Source organism: Parambassis ranga, chromosome 8 (assembly GCF_900634625.1).
Source record: "Parambassis ranga chromosome 8, fParRan2.1, whole genome shotgun sequence".
Lineage (NCBI taxonomy): Eukaryota > Metazoa > Chordata > Actinopteri > Ambassidae > Parambassis > Parambassis ranga.
Window position 1 is genome coordinate 7,861,860 of NC_041029.1, and position 22,111 is coordinate 7,883,970.

General features: G+C 42.9%; 2 protein-coding genes across 2 annotated transcripts; one reads left to right on the top strand and one right to left on the bottom strand.

Annotated features, from left to right (window-relative positions):
* Nucleotides 1-4,360: 4,360 nt before the first annotated feature.
* hoatz (HOATZ cilia and flagella associated protein) lies at nucleotides 4,361-4,825 on the bottom strand. The gene has a single exon (XM_028412810.1). The coding sequence runs from the start codon at nucleotides 4,823-4,825 to the stop codon at nucleotides 4,361-4,363; it is 465 nt and encodes a 154-aa protein (XP_028268611.1).
* Nucleotides 4,826-5,576: 751 nt separating this feature from the next.
* On the top strand, nucleotides 5,577-21,025 carry LOC114439306 (myosin-11-like). The gene is made up of 44 exons (XM_028411157.1): nucleotides 5,577-5,654; nucleotides 7,064-7,412; nucleotides 7,503-7,673; nucleotides 8,622-8,778; nucleotides 9,666-9,693; nucleotides 10,014-10,113; nucleotides 10,397-10,423; nucleotides 10,756-10,782; nucleotides 11,012-11,104; nucleotides 11,210-11,273; nucleotides 11,382-11,480; nucleotides 11,626-11,769; nucleotides 11,981-12,076; nucleotides 12,167-12,285; nucleotides 12,428-12,580; nucleotides 12,662-12,835; nucleotides 12,987-13,160; nucleotides 13,254-13,368; nucleotides 13,454-13,647; nucleotides 13,733-13,854; nucleotides 13,941-14,010; nucleotides 14,147-14,307; nucleotides 14,384-14,492; nucleotides 14,584-14,715; nucleotides 14,793-14,999; nucleotides 15,130-15,267; nucleotides 15,350-15,473; nucleotides 15,714-15,885; nucleotides 16,023-16,235; nucleotides 16,333-16,477; nucleotides 16,571-16,777; nucleotides 16,915-17,019; nucleotides 17,108-17,260; nucleotides 17,378-17,626; nucleotides 17,715-17,927; nucleotides 18,006-18,218; nucleotides 18,306-18,467; nucleotides 18,622-18,750; nucleotides 18,965-19,053; nucleotides 19,303-19,426; nucleotides 19,527-19,735; nucleotides 19,821-19,929; nucleotides 20,007-20,179; nucleotides 20,661-21,025. Exons 2-44 carry the CDS (start codon nucleotides 7,248-7,250, stop codon nucleotides 20,896-20,898), a joined length of 6,066 nt encoding a protein of 2,021 aa, XP_028266958.1. The 5' UTR covers nucleotides 5,577-5,654; nucleotides 7,064-7,247; the 3' UTR covers nucleotides 20,899-21,025.
* The last annotated feature ends 1,086 nt before the right edge of the window (nucleotides 21,026-22,111 follow it).

The window sequence follows — 22,111 nt, forward strand, 5'->3', positions numbered from 1 at the left end:
ATGTTAATGTAACTAAAACAAATGCATCACTTCCTATCCAAAGAGGGGTTTTGTCTGCACAGATAAAATGTCACAGTCCCCGTTTAGACACTGCTACATCCGACAGGGAGCAAGAGGAGCAAAATGTCAGTTCACTTATAAATAAATACGCTCATTGATTACACATCCTGGTTGTGACCCACTTCATAAAGTTTATCTTTTCAAAATAAGACAAATGAATGTTGAACTGTAGCTCTGGCATTTGGAGATTGTTTACCAGTGGATAATGAACACTGGACCTTTATTGCACACAGCAATGTTATTGTTGTGAGTCATTCAATCAGCATTGTGTAATGTAATATCTGTTCAACCTGTCCTTGAAAGATTACAAAGACTTGTGTGAGGGAAATGGAGAAAAGAAGAAGACTACACAGAAAGGTCTGTGTGTGTAGTGGTTTTAATGCTCTGCTGTTTGTGCTGGTAGTCCTGCTTTTGAGAAAGACCCAATGGCTGAATGAAACAGGTGAACATTTGGAGGGAAAACATAGAAAGAGGGAAGAAATAACCAAAATAAAACAAAAAAATATGACAAATATGTGTAAATTGGAGGAGATGTGGCTCCAAACTTTAACATCACATCACCTTTCCACATGATGCATGACCTATATGTGCAACCTCCAAATGATGACATAACCCTCTTGTTTGGCACCAAATGAGGTACAGCACAATCCCAGTCCTTGGAGAATACATTATATGCATATTTGTGGACCTAATGGGGCTTGATGATAGTAATGCTTCATCTCAAGGTGGACGTGCATTTTTCAGTCAGTGCAAACAGTGTAACTGCATGACCTTCTCCTTTAATGACTACACAATGTTAAACAAGAGCTTGTATGCACTACACTGATGCTGGATATACATCATTGGGTATTGTTTACAGTGTGTCTGGCATTAGTAATACAAATAAATTAGCTTCAGAGGGTCTATATGAGAGGGATGTGGTTTATTTATCTCCAGTGAGATAAAACCAGCAATCGATGCCATCACCTTTTACCTGTGATACTGTGACACTGAAGGCAAATTTGTATTTTGACTGTGATCTATGGTATTTAGCATATATTTTCTTTCTTTTTAACTGCTTACTGTAAGGTTTGCTGATCATAAGCATTTGATACAGATGAATTTTACGTCTTTTCTATGCATAGCTACTTCCAGTTTCATTTGGCTATAGGTGCATTAAGTCTATCTTGGCCCAGGATAAGCTATACGTAAATATCTTATGTCAAAATTAAGTGAGCAAATGATCTGTTCAGACAGACCAGGCAGAAGTGTTTGTTCTTGTAGCTTCAGAGCCCAGGAACAAGAGCAAGAAAAACATCATTAAAGAGGCCTGTTTATCAGCAGTAAAATGTTTTACTGCATGTCGCAGCCCTCTGCGGGCATGCTGAGCCAACAGTGAAGCTGTGTAACAGAGCTTTGAGACAATTCTGGTGAATCCCAAAAGACGTCTCAAAGTCAAAGAGCCAGTCAGAGAGCCCGTTCATTAAAAGTGGGACTTTATACAAGACTGCGCTTGGTTCTTGTCGACTGTAAAACATCCCATTGGGTGTGTAACTTTTATTGGGGATGAGGCAGTTGTATATCATCTCACTTTGAACTTAAACCCAGGGACGTGCCTTTGGAAAGCTTTGTCACTGTGATTTGTGTCCCTCTATAATTTATAGCCATAGTGCATTTTTTTATGCATCTTTGTGCTTGTATTACACAACAGGTTTTAATGGATGCTGAGGACGGATCCATAAATATCATCTGTGTACTTCTTCAACTGAGCATATAAAGCACTTGAGTGTATGATGTATACAGGCATATGTTACACAACTTCTGTCTTATGGCCACCTTAGTTGCAGAGCGACCCCACACACAGTCCAGAGCTAGACCCAACACAGTCCTGAGAAGCAGACCAAGTATTTAAGATGACTTATTACCCTGGGGTTGCATCAGGAAGAGGCCTTTGATGCTCTAAATGTTTTAATTTTAAACCAGAGGAGGGAGTGTAACTATCTGATCTGTTGGTGAATACCAAAGAAGAAGAAGGCACAAGAATGACCAACAGTAATGTTTTAAAGCTGCAATTATTCATTTATAGCCACTAGGGGGCAGGCATGAAAGAGTTATAGGCCCCAAAAACGTATCTCCTCTTAAATCACTTAAAATCCTTAAAATAGTTGCATGTAACTCTCTCCATCATCTCTGACAGAGTCAGTGTGTCATTTAGTGCAGATGTTTAGTGCATGTTTTGATTCAGATCGTTATTCCATGTGTTGTTTCGTGCATCATCTTGCCTCTATAATGAGACAACTTATATGTGCCAGAGGTCACTTAATAAAAGACTGAGTAAATAACTGCAACTACAGCAGAGCAGCTGCTTCTCTGTGATATAAAATCATGCCTGATATTGTTAGACCAGCACACACACACACACATGCAACAACAGGCATCCCTTGTAATCACAAGTCTATTGTTGCAGTGTCATTGAGGGAATTAGGCGTTTGTAATGAACAGTATTTTCTTGTTATTCTCCATGGTGTCTGAAACAGAAGATTAGAATACAATCACCACATGGACGTTTGCACTGATCAATGATTATTGATCCTTATTGATTACCACTAGAACCTGTCACTTTCACAGTGATTTCAGTTTGCACACCTGGTGCTAAGCAGCAAATTTTGTTAGCCTGCACTCTGAAGTTGAGGCTTTGCAGCACGTTTCCAGATATAATCAATCTTTCCATAAGACTGCTGTCAGAAATCACCTTTATTTATATTTTGTTTTGTCATCGTGGGAAAAGCATAGGTGTGTTCTTGTGAGGCAGTTTTGGGATCCTTGCTTACTGGGAGTCTTAATGGACCTGAGACATCATTAATGGAAGGTGCTGCACCTGTGCTTGCCCTGTGAGAAGTGGAAAGGACCTGCAGGCAGAGTCACCAGGGCTGCAACAAGGCACCACAAAGTGCTCTGCTATGAGAGACAAGGAGCCAAAAATTATGACAAAAACAATCATGCGATGAGAAGGCGGCCATAAATAGGTTTTAAAAGAATAAATGTGCTCCTATATTAGTCTTTGAAGGATACTGAATGATCGTAGAAACAGGCTGCAGGATGTCTCCTGCCAGCATGAACACAAACATACACTGTACAAACATAATTCATAATATAAACAATTCATTCATGATTTACAAAATGTGGCAATTAATCAAATCTTAAAGCGAAGCGGCTGACAGAGATTTACTTTCAGCAACATATTGCCAACATAATGAAAGCTGAACGTTGAGCTGATCAGCTCTGCAGGTCTCCTGAGGCTCAGAGTGAAATGTCAGTTAAATATCAGGAACATCAGTTCCCACTGACCATAATACTCCCTCAGAGCGCCGTCTCTCATATGAGTGGTGATGAAGTGCCGCAAACTGAGTGAGCAACAGCTGGCAGACTGATATTACAGCGATCTGTTTCCACCCCTGAGAGCAGAGACTGCTGTGCTGAGATATCAAACACCAGCACAAACAGAGAATTGTTCGATTGAAGACATTCTACATTCAGGTCAGATACATGCCAGTACTCAGAGACTGTGGTAAAAAAGTATTAATTAACTATAAATGTGCCTTCTGACTGAAATAACACACTCATTATAATGATTATGTATACACACACTGGGTGCTGTACAGCCCCATAAGCCCATAAATGACCGTTTACTGACATCTTATGGCAAAATGTCTTCATTACTCCAAAATCTAAAATAATCCAGGTGTGTTCAAATATGTCCTAGAATATTGATCAGTCTGAATTTATTTGTAATTATTTATTTAAGGTACATGTAGCTCTACATGGTTTCTATTAAACAAATCACTTGATCCTTGTGAGATGATTATTAACGTTTGTGAATTTGGATTTTGGCACTACTACTTAAAGGTGAACCCTCTCATAATGAAGGTTTGAGAGGTTAAAATGCGTTTAGAGATGACCGCCTTCCGTGTGCTCCCTCTGCTTTGAAAACTTTAACCAAATTAGCTAAAGTCAACAGTCAGAAGGCCTCCTCTTATCCTATTATGGTTGGACCTTCTCCACTGGACATTTGGAATTTAAATATCCACACAGGCTTCACTTCATGTTATATAAAGGTGTTTGAGTCAAACTGACACCATGCTATTGTAGGTAATCTGACTGTAACCATCTTGAAATGCATTATGGAAATTCAGTCTGATGTAAAATGCTCTATAACAAGTTTTTATTCTGTGCACAGTTTTTAGCTTTGAGCTGAAACAGAATAAAACACAAATGTAACAGTCCCTTACATCAGTTATAAACCAGGCTTTCCTTCACTGTCCTACTGCAGCTGTCTGACCAGCTCCCTGTCCACCTCCAAGTCTGAATCTTCTTGTCGTTTCGGCTTCTTTTCTCTGCTCTCCTTCACTCTGGGTTTAAAGGCCGCAGACAGCAGCTCCTTCTGGATCCTCTGCTCTCTCTGCTTCCTCAGCAGAGCCAGGATCTCCAGCCTCTGGTCTGCCATGGCCGCGTACCGCTGCCTCTCCTCCTGCATCTGCCGGAGAGCGGGAAGACTCGGCGGTTCCGGGACTGGGGGTATGTGGCCGGGAACAGCAGCGGTGCTGCTGCGCCGCGGACGGGATACCGGCAGCCTCTGGCGGATGTCTGCCGACTCCAGTCGGGACTCAAGCGGCGGGAGCAGCGACAGGGAGCTCCACAGCTGCCTGGCATGGGACACATCCTCTGAAGAAGAGCCTTCAAACACTAAAAACAATTTATCAAACTCCTCCTCAGGCTGTAAAGACATGCTTCTTTTAGAAAAGAAACATAAACTAAGTGGGAAAACCTTAGCATGAGCGGCTGTAGTTTACTATGGTCTCCGTGGCAACAAGACTACGGCAAGCCAGCAGGTGTCAAAAGTCCTGTATTCTCGCATTTCTCTTCAAAATAAATACAGGCTAGCTAAACATGTAATTAATATATGTGCTACTAGATGTGGGGCATAAACTCCACATTAGAACCAAAATGTAGATTAAAATGTTTACTCAAATGGACGCAATAACCAACATGAGTTAAACTGAAGTGGACGGCTGTGTGAGCTGATTAAAATTCTTTTAGCCCACCAACTAGAAACAAATAGCCTGCTAGCAAACAAGAATTTAGCCACGAACTCGGGTGTATTTGTTTACATCTACCAAAATATCGTGTTTTAAGTTTTTTAAAGTGTCCAAATGATTTCCATGTTGCTCCAATATGTTTCTCCACAATAATACAGTCGGGGAAGGAACAGGAAGTTCCCTCTGAATTCTTGAAGAGAAAATAAATAAATAATAATACATAATGAATTAAAAAACCTCTTAGCTTACATATCAATGCTGTAATTATCTGTTCTCCACACAAATACATTTAAGGCTCTTAATTTGAAGGCAGACCTTTGGCTGGCTGAGATGTGGGCCCAGCCCTACAAGGGAGGCAGCCAGGCCATTGCTCCACCCCCAGGTGTCGCGGGCCAGTTTAAATAGTGTGGAGAAGGAAGGGCAACATCATCATCATCACTCCTTCATTTACCTGACATGATATTCTCATTTCCCTGGAGTTCAGCCTGCATCCTGCCCTGAGGACTGAAGCACTGAACAGTGAGTATAAGCACTTTAATGTTCCTCTTTGTAGGCAGGCAGGTATTACTGCTTCCATGCAAAAGATTCTGCTTCAGTTACCTGGTTGATTTATTAGAAAGTTCAGTGAAGCTTGTAATTTCATCTAAACTTGCATAATAACAATAGTTTCTGCTGGAATCGTACTGAAAAGCGGAGAGCAGACTTTTGTGGTTCTTAAGACAAAAACAAATAATGATAAAACTAAGAATATGATACTTCACAGAGTCATAAAAACTAGTAGCCTGCTGCATATATATTTCTTATGTGTGTTATGAGTGACCTCCATTCATTTAAAAGATTAATTGTCCTGCTAAGCATGGCAGCATTTTTCACTTGAGATGCTGGCTATTGATTTCTGTCCACATACATGCAATGTTTTGCCTGTGTGCCGACAGCCACACATGGATGCTTTCTGTGACATGTCACCATTTTGGTGTAAACGGTAAGCTTGGCTGGACACATGAGCTGCACCTTATAAGGTAGTATGCCTCCTAAGTCCCTAGCATCCCTCTTTGGGCTACCAAGCTACCAGGAGCAAAGGGTTAGCCAAACATGGGCATTCCAGCATGGCAGCTCAGTTGTTTGATTATAGGGGTTATCTGTGTGCTGCTTTTCATGTTTTATTGCCTGCTGTTCAATGGGAGGTCAAAGGAGCCTTGTGACCTACAGGGAGAGGCAAAGTCAAGGATAAGCGAGTAAGTAGCTCAATGCAAATCTACAGGGAAATGTGGTGAGTGAGTCAGTTATCAACCGTAATCTGTAGAAGAGTTCCCTAAAATTAAATGTAAATGTTGTGTTTGACAGTCGGATGCAAAGACGGCAGTTTGAGTCATAGATGGAGGAAGCAAAAGGGAGAAAACCTGAGCCTTACTGATGCTTCTTTGTTCTCATCACTTCTGAGCCTTCTGTATAAGGAGGCTTAACACTGAGCTGTGTGACTCTTTAAATATCGAGTTTATTCAGTAAGTTTAAGGTGGTGACTTTGAAAGTTTTGCCGCTTTCTGTTGCTGTTGTGTAGTTCTGCTTTTTATATGTAAGAATTGTTATGATGGTAAAATTATTAACATCAACATTATTATGTGCAGATAGCATTACACTAGTAGGTATGTGGCTGAATAAACAAGCCTAATAAAACGTACTGACTTATTCTGCTTCTCATTCACTTATTACACTTTACAGTGTGTTTGTGTTACCATGCAAGGCAGGAGCCGGTGTCATGCCAGCACTTAAACATGTAGACAGGAGAAGAGGTCAAACCACCAGCCGAGGTCGCTTCATGTGCCAAATGTGCTTGGTTGATAAAAGCTTTCAGTGTTGCATGATATTCAGTGATGCAGGAACTCACTGTTTTTGACTCTCTTGAACCTCTTTGCATGTGACCTCAACAGCCCAGAGGTCAAACCAACGTCAGAGGTCAACCCAACTCCCGTCACTGCTCCAGAGGCTGACCCAGTCGCCTGCGAGGAACCAGACGTCAGCTCAGCCACCTCTGAACCACCAGACTCTATCGCTGCTGCTGACGCAGAGACTTGTATCCCACTTAATCCAACAGCTAACGGTGAATCTTCCAGCATGGCTAACCCGGCTACTGATGACGACAAGTACCTCTTCCTGGAAAATGATTTTCGTAACAGTGGGGTTGCCCAAGCCGACTGGGCAGCCAAAAAGATGGTGTGGGTGCCATCAGAGCGGGAAGGCTTTGAGCCTGCCAGCATAAAGGAAGAAAAGGGTGACCAGGTAATGATGACTACTCATGTCCCCTTTCATAACAGACACACACACATGTTTCCTTACAATGCATAACATATAACCGCCGCTCTGCTGCAGGTACTGGTGGAACTCTCTAATGGTCAGAAGATGACGGTGAACAAAGACGACATCCAGAAGATGAACCCACCCAAATTCAGCAAAGTGGAGGACATGGCCGCTCTCACCTTTCTCAACGAAGCTTCCGTCCTGCACAACCTGCGCGAGAGATACTTCTCCAGCCTGATCTATGTGAGAAACAAACTACATATACACACAGAGGAGCTAAAGTTGTGGAGTTTAAAGTGGTGAAACATTGGAAAAGAAACTATATACAAGTGGAAAGTATCACCATTTAACATCACAGTAAGGTCATATATAAAATGAAAATAAATTAAACTGACACTGACACTGGTCAATACATCCAGCCTTCTCTGACAAAAATTTAAAGAGCAAGGTGCTTGTCTGAGGAGAAAGAAAGATCAGCTACATTAGTAAATCTGTTTGTACTGTGAAGCTTAACTTTAATAAAACTGGTGACTGCAGACCAGAGTGCTCTTTATAGAAACTTCTAAGTTCATATGAACTTCAGATAGAAGAGTCCATGTCTGAGGACTAAGATCTGACACTGTGCTCTCTACATTGACTCAGGATGTACTGAAGGATCAACAGCTTATGTCTTCATTTTTTTAGCCAGTCTTACAAAGTCTAATAAGGCACTGAATGTAAAAATTAAAATCCAAGCTTATGCATGTAATACAGACTGCCATGATGATCTCAAGGAGTTAAGAACCCCCCCAGATGCTCCAGCCCTTATAAGAGCAGACAGCTTTGGAGCTGTCAAGACAAAATTGATACTTTGAACTCTGAACAAGACCGTAGCCTGCACCTGCGACATGGCACAGAATTTCATATGTGAAACATGCATAATGTTATGCTCATTACATTGTTAAGATGCATGCTGCACCTAATTATAATTACTAATTGAATATTTGATCATTGAACCCCACTTTCTCCAGATTTTGTAAATTTGTAAATTTTTTGTAAAGTAGGTGCCGTTTCAGGATCACGAGCATCTTCACAAAGACTTGAAATCTGTAAGATGTGTTACAGAGTTAAAACAGGATGTCTGACAGATCTCTGCAAAGTGACTGACTGCTCTGACATGTCGATGTAAAGTCAGTGTCTTCCTCCCCACAGACGTACTCCGGTCTGTTCTGTGTGGTGGTGAACCCCTACAAGATGCTGCCCATCTACTCTGAAAAGATCATCGACATGTACAAGGGCAAGAAACGTCACGAGGTGCCGCCACACATCTACTCCATCACAGACAACGCCTACAGGAACATGATGCAAGGTAACTGAGAGCACTGGTCTGTCAGCTTGGTAAGTTTCACTGTGTAAAATGATGGATCTTCCTTATCCAGGGACTTATCACATTTATACACATTTAATATCCATAGAAGTCAAAGTAAAGGAATTTTGACGTTTTATTAATTCTCCAAACCACTTAGCCCATTATTATGATAGCAACAACAGGCCGTCCTGTCTTCTGTGAGCCTCTGATGTCATGTGTGACAGGCAGGTAGAGACCAGGAACTGATTTCACTCTTTTCCTTATAGTGGTGCCACACTGTATGTGTTATATCAGCTGCTGACTGCGGAAAGCAGCCCAATAAGGGTGGATGTGGAGTAAATATGAAGAACTGTGGTTCAGTTCTTACCATTGGTTCAGTTCGTCTCTACCTCTTCTCCTGCTAGCTTACAAAGCAGGAGTGTTTTCTCCAACACGCTGGCACAGGACCACAATATTTTATGGAACAGCAAACTCACACATTACCAATTCAAAGATGCCAAATGAGAAGTGAGTGGCAGCAACCCTGACTGAAGCCTCAGAGCGTGCCGTCTGGTCTCCTGATGGTCCACCGGTGACCTCAGACTAACGCCGTACTTTCCATTCAGCTCCAGAATGGCCATACATGGAGCAGTGAGACAAGATTACAGCCAAGGAGCCTTGCATCCACCTGCTATTTTTAGATGATATGAGTGATGGAGGCTAATCTCCCTCTGAACGAGATCTCAGAGCCGTTTGCTCTCGTGTCGGGAGTGAAGTCGCGCCTCCTCAGAGTTCATGTTTGGTCTGTTCAGTTTGGCTTCAACTAATGAGCTCAGCTTAGTCAACATCTCACATTATTTCTCCCTTTTAACATCTCTTTGTGCTTTTCTCTCTCTCCCTCTCTGCAGACCGTGAGGATCAGTCTATTCTCTGCACGTGAGTCAAAACATACAACACTTGACCTTTTTCCAACACTTAACATAATGCATCTGAGCACACACACCATCATTTCAGAGAGGGACTGCAGAGAATCACATACAAAGAAACTTAACCAGACCTGTTAACCCTAAACACTACACTACACACATTATGTAGGTACTGTTTGATAAATACGATTATTTTCCTGATAACCCACCAGGTGCATTTGATTAATAAGAATAGCTTTCAAATCCCCCCATAGTCATATAACAAATATTCATATTCATAAGTCTCCTCCAACTTTGTCATTATAATTGTGATTCTACTGTATCACCCAGAGGTGAGTCTGGAGCAGGGAAGACAGAAAACACCAAGAAGGTGATACAGTACCTGGCTGTGGTTGCTTCCTCGCACAAGGGCAAAAAGGACGTCAACCCTGTGAGTAAAAACATCTTCAGCTTTCAGAGAATTCATCAGGAGAGGCGTGTGAAGATAAAGTGGATTTTTCAGAGCAGCATATATGTCTTATGTCTTCATTTTTTTAGCCAGTCTTACAAAGTCTAATAAGGCACTGAATGTAAAAATTAAAATCCAAGCTTATGCATGTATTTTTCAGAGCAGCAATATTACAATACAATGGGATAATGGCATAATTTTACAAGATAGCAAAAGAAAATGTGATATAAAAATATTAAAGCACAAATTCTGCTGTACATGACAGGATTCAGTTGCTGCAGCTGTGGCCAAGGTGAGGACAGGTTATTGTTGTTTGCGCTTCTGCTACTGCTTTTTAAAGAACATACAAATCATGGCGCTAATAGAGAAGTGTACTTACAAATACAGTTATTTTCAGGGATTTATCAAAGTTGCCATATTTGCCGTTTTGCTCAGCTTAATCCTGGTTGATCTATCTGAGATTTGTAGTCCTGATTTATTGACGCTTAACCTCTAATCTCTGCTGCTCTGCTGCGTTTGAAGCTGTTATATTAGGAGCCAGTTTTGGGGAAATCTAAATCTCTTAATGATGAAAAAAGTGAGACTACTGAATAGCATAATGATTTTTTCTTATTCTTCTTGAAGCAACAACAGGCAGGATCTCTGGCCTACGTGAGTATAAAGTCTCATACATACACACTTCAAATGTAATATGACAGACTTCATATTCACATTTCTGTGTCCGCACTGTTGAAAAGAAATATGAAAAAATATATAAATTAACATCCAAGTGAGCTTGGTCACTCTTTTAGGGTCAGTTTTTGGCTCACCAAAGACAGTACTGGTGTCACACAATATTCTGTTCATATAGTTAGATGTATGACTTTGTTTTGACCTGCAGGGGGAGCTGGAAAAGCAGCTGCTGCAGGCAAATCCCATCTTAGAGGCCTTCGGCAACGCTAAAACTATCAAGAACGACAACTCATCACGATTTGTAAATCTGTTAGCACACATAAAAAATGTTATGTCGACCATTCTTTAATACTTTTGTTACTGCAGTGATGTGTCATATAGCTGTTGTCATTGTCTCTGTCCTCAGGGCAAGTTCATCAAACTTAACTTTGATGTCACTGGCTACATTGTGGGGGCAAATATTGACACCTGTATCCTTTTTTTTAGTTCAACTTTCTGGAGTTTTTGTAAAATTATGCATTTGAAAAAATAAATTAAACTCCTGGTTATATGCTTAACTTTTGTCCTGCTTGGATCAGACCTGCTGGAGAAGTCTCGCTGTATCCGTCAGGCCCACACTGAGAGAGCATTTCACATCTTCTACTACATGGTGGCAGGGGCCCAAGACAAGATGAAGGGTGAGCAGCTTAAAAGTTAGAAAATATCGATATTTATTGTACTTTAAAGGATTAATACATTTTTTATGTTAGAAATTCTAAGTTGAAAACTTGGTTTAAGGTCCGGGTAAGTTTACCATGTGTGTGTGCTGTTGTGTGTGTGTAGAGGAGCTTCTGCTGGAGGACTTCAGCAGCTATCGTTTCCTGATAGAGGGTCATGTGGAGATCCCTGGTCAAGAGGACAACGAGATGTTTGATGAGACTCTGGAGGCCATGGAGATCATGGGTTTTAATGAGGAGGAGAGACTGGGTACTGAGAGCTGACGAAGTGACTCCTATACAGCCTTTTTTAAGCTTCCTTTAGTGCATCAGTGTTAAGTTTAAAAGTAGAAAGTTGCATATAAATGAGCTTAAATAGAGCATTTACTTACTTGTAGCTGGAGCTTTTTATGAAAGACACTCTCAGGACATCTGTAATGTTACTTCATATCCTCTTTGCTGTCTTCATTCTCTCCGTGTAGGGATGTTGAAGGTGGTGTCCACTGTGCTCCAGCTGGGAAACATCAAGTTTGAGAAAGAGAGGAATAATGAGCAGGCGACCATGCCTGACAACACTGGTAACCATTAGAACCAAGATACTCTGTTACAAGTTGTGTAAGATAGCCTTTTAATTTATCTGACGTCCTTTCTGTCTCACCCAAACTCAGCTGCACAGAAGGTGTGCCACCTGCAGGGCATTAACGTGACTGACTTCACCCGCGCCATCCTCACGCCACGGATTAAAGTGGGCAGGGAGGTGGTGCAGAAGGCGCAGACCAAACAGCAGGTGACTCACAATCAATCATCGAACAACACACAAAATTAAGATTTTTTAATTTTACTAAATTCAGTAAGTAGAAAAAAAGATAATGAGTATAAAAGCAATGAAAAATGAAAGCCTAATAAAGTCTGCCTCGCTTCACCTCCAGGCTGATTTTGCAATTGAGGCTCTTGCTAAGGCCATGTATGAGCGTCTGTTTCGCTGGATACTTGCCAGAGTCAACAAGACGCTGGACAAGAGTAAGAGGCAGTCATCATCCTTCCTGGGCATCTTGGACATTGCTGGCTTTGAGATATTTGAGGTTAATGCTTACTAAAAACGAATAAATATTTGAGTGTTATTGCATTTCTGTCATTTTTAATTACTAACCTTTTGTCAACAGGACAACTCCTTTGAGCAGCTCTGCATCAACTACACCAACGAACGTCTGCAGCAGCTCTTCAACCATACCATGTTCATCCTGGAGCAGGAGGAGTACAAGAGAGAGGGCATTGAGTGGAACTTCATTGATTTCGGCCTTGACCTGCAGCCCTGCATTGAGCTCATCGAGAGGCCGGTTAGGACAGCTGCAGCCACTCATACATGATGAAAATACTAGAATCCTAAAATAGTTGCAGGATCATTTAAGTTTAACATGAGCAGTTTAGAGAATAGTTGAAATGAGTCTTGAGCCATCTTGAGCCTCTGTATCCTTCACTGTCCTGTAGAACAACCCTCCAGGCATCCTGGCCCTGCTGGATGAGGAGTGCTGGTTCCCCAAAGCCACAGATGTTTCCTTCGTGGACAAGCTGCTGAACACCCACACCGGTCACGTTAAATTCTCCAAACCCAAACAACACAAAGATAAACTTATGTTCTCAGTGCTGCACTATGCAGGAAAGGTGAGGATTGGATTGAACATTTAAAAGTGTAGCTTGAGCTAAGATAAAACAAGGCAAGTGACACTATTAAAAAAACTTCTTTTATGTTTTCAGGTTGACTATAATGCAGCCAACTGGCTGACAAAGAACATGGACCCTCTTAACGACAATGTAACAGCTCTGCTCAACAACTCCTCCAGCATCTTCATCCAGGACCTGTGGAAAGATGGTCAGTTCTCCATTAGAGAGCAAACATCATATTACGACTGTGCTCACGATAAAATATTGTCTAAACGATTTTCTCTCCGTGTCAGCGGATCGTGTGGTGGGTCTGGAAACCATAACCAAAATGTCGGAGAGTTCAGTGCCCAGCTCCACTAAATCCAAGAAAGGAATGTTTCGCACAGTGGGTCAGCTCTACAAAGAGTCTCTGGGCAAACTGATGACCACACTGCACAACACCCAACCAAACTTCGTCCGCTGCATCATTCCCAACCACGAGAAGAGGGTAAGAGGTTATTCTATCTGTTAGCAGGGAGGAGTTGAAGTCTGTTTACACGTTGACTGCTTCTCGTTTGGCTGCTGTGCTGCAGGCTGGTAAGATGGATTCAAACCTGGTGTTGGAGCAGCTCAGGTGTAACGGGGTGTTGGAGGGCATTAGGATCTGTAGGCAGGGATTTCCAAACCGCATTGTGTTCCAGGAGTTCAGGCAGAGGTGAGGAAGCTGTACACTGATTTTTATTGTTGTTCATGGGCAATAATTCATTCATAATCATGTATAATCATGTGTCTCTGTTACAGGTATGAGATCCTGGCTGCCAATGCCATCCCTAAAGGCTTCATGGATGGGAAACAGGCATGCAGCCTGATGGTGAGCCGGATGGAAATATACAATCTAACTATTACAGATCACTGCTTGTACAGTCTGTTTGTGTTTGAATCAAGCTCATGATGGCAAAGATGACCCCAGAAGCAAAGCCCCATTTAAACACTCTTCTCATCTCCAGGTAAAGCATCTGGATCTGGATCCTAATTTGTATCGTATTGGTCAGAGTAAGATGTTCTTCAGGACTGGTGTTTTGGCCCAGCTGGAGGAAGAACGAGACCTCAAGCTCACCGTCGTTATCATAGCCTTCCAGGCACAAGCAAGAGGCTTCCTGGGCCGCATGTAAGAGGAGCACCTAGACGAGCAAGCAGAATCCAGCCATAGGATCCATGTCTGACTCCTCTGTCTGTCTTTTCAGGGCTTTCAGTAAACGTCAGCAGCAGCTGACCGCCATGAAAGTCATCCAGAGGAACTGCGCCTGTTACCTCAAACTTAAGAACTGGCAGTGGTGGAGGCTTTTTACTAAGGTAACATACAAATAGTAGTGTTTAGTCCACCTCCTGAGAAGGCGTTACATCGACATAAACCTACTCTAATCCTAACCTAACTGTGGACCAGGTGAAGCCCCTGCTGCAGGTGACCAGACAAGAGGAGGAGATGGGTCAGAAAGAGGAGGAGCTAAAGGCAGCCAAAGAGGTAGCAGCCAAAAGTGAGGCTGAACTGAAGGACATCTCCCAGAAACACAAGCAGGTTAATCAAACACAGGTGTCTGTGTCATTTTTTAACTTCATAACTGACAAAAAATGACAGAATTGTCTGTTATGTAGCTGATGGAGGAGCGAGCACAGCTGGAGTCTAAGCTTCAAGCAGAAACGGATCTGTACGCTGAGGCTGAAGAGATGAGAGTGCGACTTGAGGCTAAGAAGCAGGAACTGGAGGAGGTATTGCATGAGATGGAGTCCCGTCTGGAGGAGGAGGAGGAGCGCAGCAACAGTCTGCAGCAGGACAAGAAGGACATGGAGCAGCAACTACAGGTTTCACTTTCTACGTTTAAAAAAGGAAACAAGTGTACTTTTGTAATACTCTTATAATAATTAAAACATGCAGGCAATGTGCTACCAATGAATCTGCGCACCTTGAATGTTACACTGTCTTAACCTACAGCTGATGGAGGCCCACATAGCAGAACAGGAGGATGCTCAGCAGAAGCTGCAGCTGGAGAAAGTAGCTGTGGAGGGAAAGGTGAAGAAACTGGAGGAGGATGTTCTGATGATGGAGGACCAGAATAACAAACTGCAGAAGGTATGAAGGGTTAGTTTTGTGTGTTGTCATTGCAGAGTGAGTTGTACAAACTAAACTCATGTGTTCTTATATCTGTGTTTAGGAGCGAAAGCTTCTAGAGGAGAGGCTGGCTGACATGAACTCTAATCTGGCTGAAGAAGAGGAGAAGTCCAAGAATCTGACCAAACTCAAGAACAAACATGAGTCCATGATCTCTGACCTGGAGGGTGAGTCAGCATTTATTTTAGTCAAATCATGGCACGCAACCAACCATTCTGTTCTTAATGCAGACTTATTTCTTAGGTCTGTCAAACAGTGACCATACATTAATTTTTACAATGCTATAAATACAAACCAAACATCTCAGAAAAGAGAGTCATGGATACCACACCATTAGCGTTATTATTATTTGTTTATTTTTCCCTTTCCCAGAGATTTGTTCACCATCTTTTTTTCAATGTGTCCAGTGCGTTTTAAGAAGGAGGAGAAAGGTCGCCAGGACATGGAGAAGGCAAAGAGGAAGGTGGAAGCAGAGCTCGCTGATCTGCATGAACAGCATGCCGACTTGCAGGCGCAACTCGCGGAGCTCCGAGCCTTGCTGGCTGCCAAAGAAGAGGAGCTTCAGGCCACACAGGCCCGGTGAGATATTTGATATAGGTATTTGTCTAAGGGTGGTGCAAAAGGAAAGATCATTGTTTTTATTTTCTGGGGAGTTGACATGGATATGGGATCACAAAAATCTATAATATTAAGGTTCTTAATCATTTCCTTTACAGCTTGGAGGAGGAGAGCAATCAGCGTGGGGCAGCTGTGAAGCGGATCCGTGAGTTGGAGGCTATGCTCTCAGAGCTGCAGGAAGACTTGGAGGCAGAAAGGGCAGCAAGGGGGAAGGCTGAGGCAGCGCGACGGGACCTCGGGGAGGAACTTAATGCTTTACGCACCGAACTGGAGGACAGTCTGGATACCACTGCCGCCCAGCAGGAACTGCGGTCTGTATGATCCCATGAACCAAATCTAAAATCATTTAACATTTAATTGTTCATCTCCAGGTTGTGTTAATGTTTTGGTGACCTCTCTGGTTTGCAGGGCGAAACGTGAGCAGGAGGTCACCATGTTAAAGAAAGCCATGGAGGATGAGGGACGGGGCCACGAGGCCCAAATCCAGGACTTGAGACAGAAACATAATCAGGCTGTGGAGGAGCTCACTGAGCAGCTGGAGCAGGCTAAGAGGGTCAGCTCACCCAACTTAGAAGAAAACTAACATATAGTGGAAGGGGGGTGCACTTCTGTTTCACACATTCAGTAACCACTTCTCTCCCTGCAGGTGAGGGCCGGTCTAGAGAAAGCCAAGCAAGCTCTGGAGAAGGAATCATCAGATCTGAGTGCCGACCTGCGCTCACTAGCCAGCGCTAAACAGGATGTGGAGCACAAGAAGAAGAAGGTGGAGGGTCAGCTGAATGACCTGCACTCTCGTTTTAATGAGAGCGAGCGGCAGAGAACTGAGCTGGGGGAGCGAGTTTCCAAGTTGACTGTAAGTCTACAACAAAAACACAAATGCTATGCTATAACAATGCTATAATTTAAGTTAATTTATTAGAGCTCATCTATATTTTTTTGCAAAGTAAAACACAGATTATTTAACTAGTACTCTGTCCTTCTCTGCTTTAGATGGAGCTCGATAGCATGACAGGTATCCTGAACGAGGTGGAGGGCAAGAACATCAAGCTGAGTAAAGATGTCTCCGGTCTGTCTTCTCAGCTCCAGGATGCACAGGTCAGGGGCATAATACATCCCTACTACAACCCAGTACTAGGATTTCTCTTCTTATTTACCAACTTCCCAGCTCTGTCTTCATCTCCAGGAGCTGCTGTCGGAGGAGACACGTCAGAAGTTGAATCTGTCCGGACGACTCCGTCAGATGGAGGACGACAGGAACAGCCTGATGGAGCAGCTGGAGGAGGAGACTGAGGGCAAAAGGGCTGTGGAGAGGCATGTCTCCAGTCTCAACATGCAGGTCAGTAACTCAGACAAGAGATGAAGATTGAATCTAAAGAATCCAGAAGAAAATCTAGGAACATGAAATATAAAGCTAGAAAAACAGCCTTTTATTTAAGTTGTCTCTTTGTGTCAGCTGTCTGACTACAAGAAGAAGCTGGACGAGATGTCAGGGATGGTGGAGCTGCTGGAAGAGAGTAAGAAGCGGCTGCAGCGTGAACTGGAGGCAGCCAACAATGAGTATGAGGAGAAGGCCTCAGCCTACGACAAGTTGGAGAAGAGCCGGAGTCGGATGCAGCAGGAGCTGGAGGACGTCCTCATGGACTTGGACAGCCAGCGACAGCTTGTCTCCAACCTGGATAAGAAGCAGAAGAAGTTTGATCAGGTCTTGAATAAAAGATATTTACAGTAACTAAAAATTTGCGCTTCATATTGAATTTATTGTTCATCTTCACTGTCCTCATATTCATCAGATGCTGGCGGAGGAACGAGCCGTGTCATGTAAGTTTGCAGAGGAGCGGGATCGAGCAGAAGCAGAGGCAAGGGAGAAGGAGACAAAGGTGTTGGCTTTGACCCGAGCACTGGAGGAAAACCAGGATGCTCTGGAAGAGGCGGAGAAGACCATGAAGGGGCTTCGAGCTGAGATGGAGGATCTCATCAGCTCCAAGGACGACGTGGGAAAGAGTGTAAGCCCTAAAAATGAATGAAAGATTCTGTCAGGGTAGTTTATTCGAAAACAGTGATTCTATCTGATCATATGTCAGGTCCATGACCTGGAGAAGGCAAAGCGTGGCCTGGAGGCAATTGTGGAGGAGATGAGGACACAGATGGAGGAGCTGGAGGATGAGTTGCAGGTGGCTGAGGATGCCAAGCTGCGTCTGGAGGTCAACAGTCAGGCCCTTAAAGCTCAGCATGAAAGGGAGCTGCAGGCCCATGATGAGATGGGCGAGGAGAAGAGGAAGCAGCTCCTTAAGCAGGTGAAGAAAAACTCCTGCTGTTCCTTTTTAATTTGTAGGTCTCAACCTTACAGATTTAATTAAAAAAAGTCCTTCTCTCTCCATCAGGTGCGTGAGCTGGAGTCAGAGCTGGAGGAGGAGAAGAAGCAGCGTGGTCAGGCATCAGCTGGGAAGAAGAAGCTTGAAGGGGAGCTAAAGGATATGGAGGACCAGCTTGAGGCCACCAGCAGGGGGCGTGATGAGGCAGTGAAACAGCTCCGCAAAATTCAGGTAAGAATGCACGATTACGCATTTCTGTGACATTCAGTGAATAATCATTTTAACAATTCTTTAGAAACACAATATTCAACATTTTGAGTAATGTATTCCTTGTTACATTGTTTGGCTAAATGTAAATGTACCTTCATGTCTTTCTTGCTCAAAGGGCCAAATGAAGGAACTCCAGAGGGACCTGGAGGAATCTCGTGCAGCCCAGAAGGAGGTCCTCGCCTCAGCCAGGGAGTCTGAGCGCAGGTCCAAAGCCATGGAGGCCGACATGCTCCAACTGCACGAGGTGTCTTTGACTTTGTTGGCTCATATTGTTGTATCCGTTTAGTAGTAGTAATAAATAAAAACATTCCAGGGCCTCTGTTAAGGAACAAGTGATAAACAGCTTTATTCAAATCTCTTTAGTCTATCTTGAATTTCTCTTTATGAATTTTATGGTTTGTTGATGATCAGAAAAATGTATTCCTTCAGACATCCTCTGTCTCCTTCTGTCTGTCCAGATGTTGGCAGCAGCTGAGAGAGCTCGTAAGCAGGTGGAAATGGAGAGAGATGAGCTGTCGGAAGAACTGGCCAGTAACACCTCTGGAAAGTAGGTCTTATGATTATACATTCAGCACACTTATGAGATGAGGCTCATTGAACTGTGGTGACAAGGACCACTGAAGGCAAATGAGATTTACGTGCATCAAATATATAAAATCAAAGTGTCAGATTTAGATTTATAATTAAATAATTCATACCTTTACAACTATAATTAAAGGTACGAGTTATTTAAATATATTTTCATGTGATAAGTATGTAAAACAGAACCAAGGGACACTATCATACTGATGTTCAGGTCCCTGATGTCTGATGAAAAGCGACGCCTTGAGGCTAAGATCAGCCAGCTAGAGGAGGAACTGGAGGAAGAGCAGGCCAACATGGAGAGCCTCAACGACCGGCTGAGAAAGAGCCAGCAGCTGGTAGGTTTACAGTGGAAAAGTGAGGCCCGATCAGTTTTTAGTTAAGAAAATGCATTTGAGTTTTATTTAAATGCATACTTTCCCTTCCACTGGTGTGTAGGTGGAGCAGCTGGGAGCAGAGCTGACAGCTGAGAGATCCTCCTCTCAGAGCAGGGAGGGATCCAGGCAGCAGCTAGAGAGGCAGAACCGAGAGCTAAAGGCCAAGCTGCAGGAGATGGAGGGCCAGGGCCGCTCCAAACTCAAGTCCTCCATCGCTGCTCTGGAGGCCAAACTGAGAGAGGTCGAAGAGCAGCTGGAGATGGAGAGCAGGTAATGTTGCACTGTGGACACTGGATTTAAATCGGCAAATACACCAAAGAGGCACAGTGACAGATGTGCCACTTGTTTTGTGCAGAGAACGCCAGGCTACCGGCAAGAATCTGCGTCAGAAAGAGAAGAAACTGAAAGATTTATCAATTCAAATGGAGGATGACAGGAAGCAGGCGCAGCAATACAAAGACCAGGTAAGTCAACTCCAAAATGAGTTCCTCTGTCCAGTCCTGCTATATCTGAATGAAATGACTTGTCTGTTGCTCTGCAGGCAGAGAAGGGCAACGTGCGGGTGAAGCAGCTGAAGCATCAGCTGGAGGAGGCAGAGGAGGAGGCGCAGCGCATGGCGGCTGCCCGCAGGAAACTGCAGAGGGAGCTGGATGAGGCCACTGAGGCTAACGACGCCCTCAACAGAGAGGTGGCTTCACTCAGGAGCAAGCTGAGGTAACAAGGAACCTGAACACAGACAGAGAAGGTGTACACTAATAATACATTCCATGAAGTGGTGGTCAGTAAAAGTGGAGTTACAGATATATGTCCAGGCACTGGACTGAATTATTTACCGTGCTAAAAATTCAAATATTTTGGAGAGCTTTATTAAAAAGCTGCAAAGGTTTGATGTCATTTTTGATTTTAAATTTCCTTTTCCTCCTTCATGTCTGGCTGCTCCTCGCTTATCTTCAGACATCATTGATCTGCAAACTGTCCTCAAAGCCTCCAGGAAATATTCTCCTCTTCTTTGACTGACCTTTTTTCCTCATCTTTATCCTCCTCCTTCTAGTTTGTGCTGCTTCATGATATCAGGGGCTGACGTGTTTGTTTTGGAACAAGCACCTTTTTTCTGTTCTTTCTCTGTCCTTCATCTCTTTCTGACCCTCCTCTTCCTCCTCTTTTCTCTTCCTCCTGATGTGGCGGGCGTTCCCAGGCGCGGCGGCAGTGGAGGAGAGGCGGTGTTCAGCAATCCAAGCCCTCGGAGCTGCAGCGGAGTGGGCGGGAGCAGCATCAGGAGCTTGGGGCTGGGAGGGAGCATCAGCCGGAGGAGCACCATCAAAGAGAACTCAGTGGAGATGCAAGAAGAAGAGCCTCCTTCTCCGTCTCCTCCTGCCTGCTCCTCACCTCTGGAGCCCCACATGGAGGTCTACACCTGCTCCCCAGACGAATAGATGGACCAGACACACCTTTACAATTATTTTTGGTTTGTAAGAATAAACATGGAGAAAAGTTATTTACAACAAAACCGTAAAAAAGAAATCAGAAATTGTGCAAAATTCTACACTGTCCCTACAATACAAGAGGTCATTTGGATTTTTATATGTATTATTTTTTAAATACAGACATAAAGTCTGTAAAATTATATATTTTAACTAAAAGTCTTATCAAATAAATTATTTAAAATTAGGGTTATGAAAAAGTAAATATGCACATTCCTCTCAAATTATTGCTGTTCTTTCTATTTTATTTCAAATAGTTTGATTTTATTTGGGCAAAACGTTATCTTCAGATAAGCATCATGTTAAAAAAAGATATTGTATGTCAAAAATATGTCAAAAAAGGCACAAACTGCTTCTTCAGAGGATTATAAGAACATGTAGAAATCATCTGTTTGAAAACTGAATGTAAAACAACATTTATAGCTCTGTGGTTTTTTTATTTATTCTTGAGATTGTGTGTTTTCAAACCTCACAGATACACGATTTATAACTCTAGAAAAGGTGATGTCTACAACTGCTGTGATGCAAAACTTTCTGCTTTAACCAAAGACGTGCTAATAAAACTGCTACCAAACCCTAACAATGTGGTTTTATCATACAAAAAACAGAAAATAAAGATAAAGATTTCAAGTTTTATTGCTTTTTCAGAAGCATCGTAAGCAGCACTGAAGGTAAAAACAACAAATGGACAGAACAGGTCTTCATATGTGAGCATGTAAGTAAAGTCTCATTCACCTCACACAGATGTTTGACCTCCACAGGTCTGCTGTTGTTGCTTTGCTCTCCCCCCATTAGCTGCTACTCATGCAACAAACCACAACCTACATCAACCTATGATACTGATGCTACAGTAGAGGTACAGTAGATGACACTAAACCTATTAGATACTTTTTAACATAAAACACAAGTAGCCTTCACTGAAGTATTCGTAGCTCCTCATTAACAGAAGACGTTTCCAATTTCACTCCTGGACAGACAGAAGTAGCCCTCTGCAGAGGGATTCATTCATTTCAAACAATGTCCTCCTCTACTTCTAGAACAAATCACTACTATCTATATCTATAATTTCATCAAACATCTGGACGGAGGAGAGAACACCAAAAATCTTCCAATCCAAATCTTCATTGGTATTTTGACCCTACAGTGTCCTGAAGCAGGTGCTAAA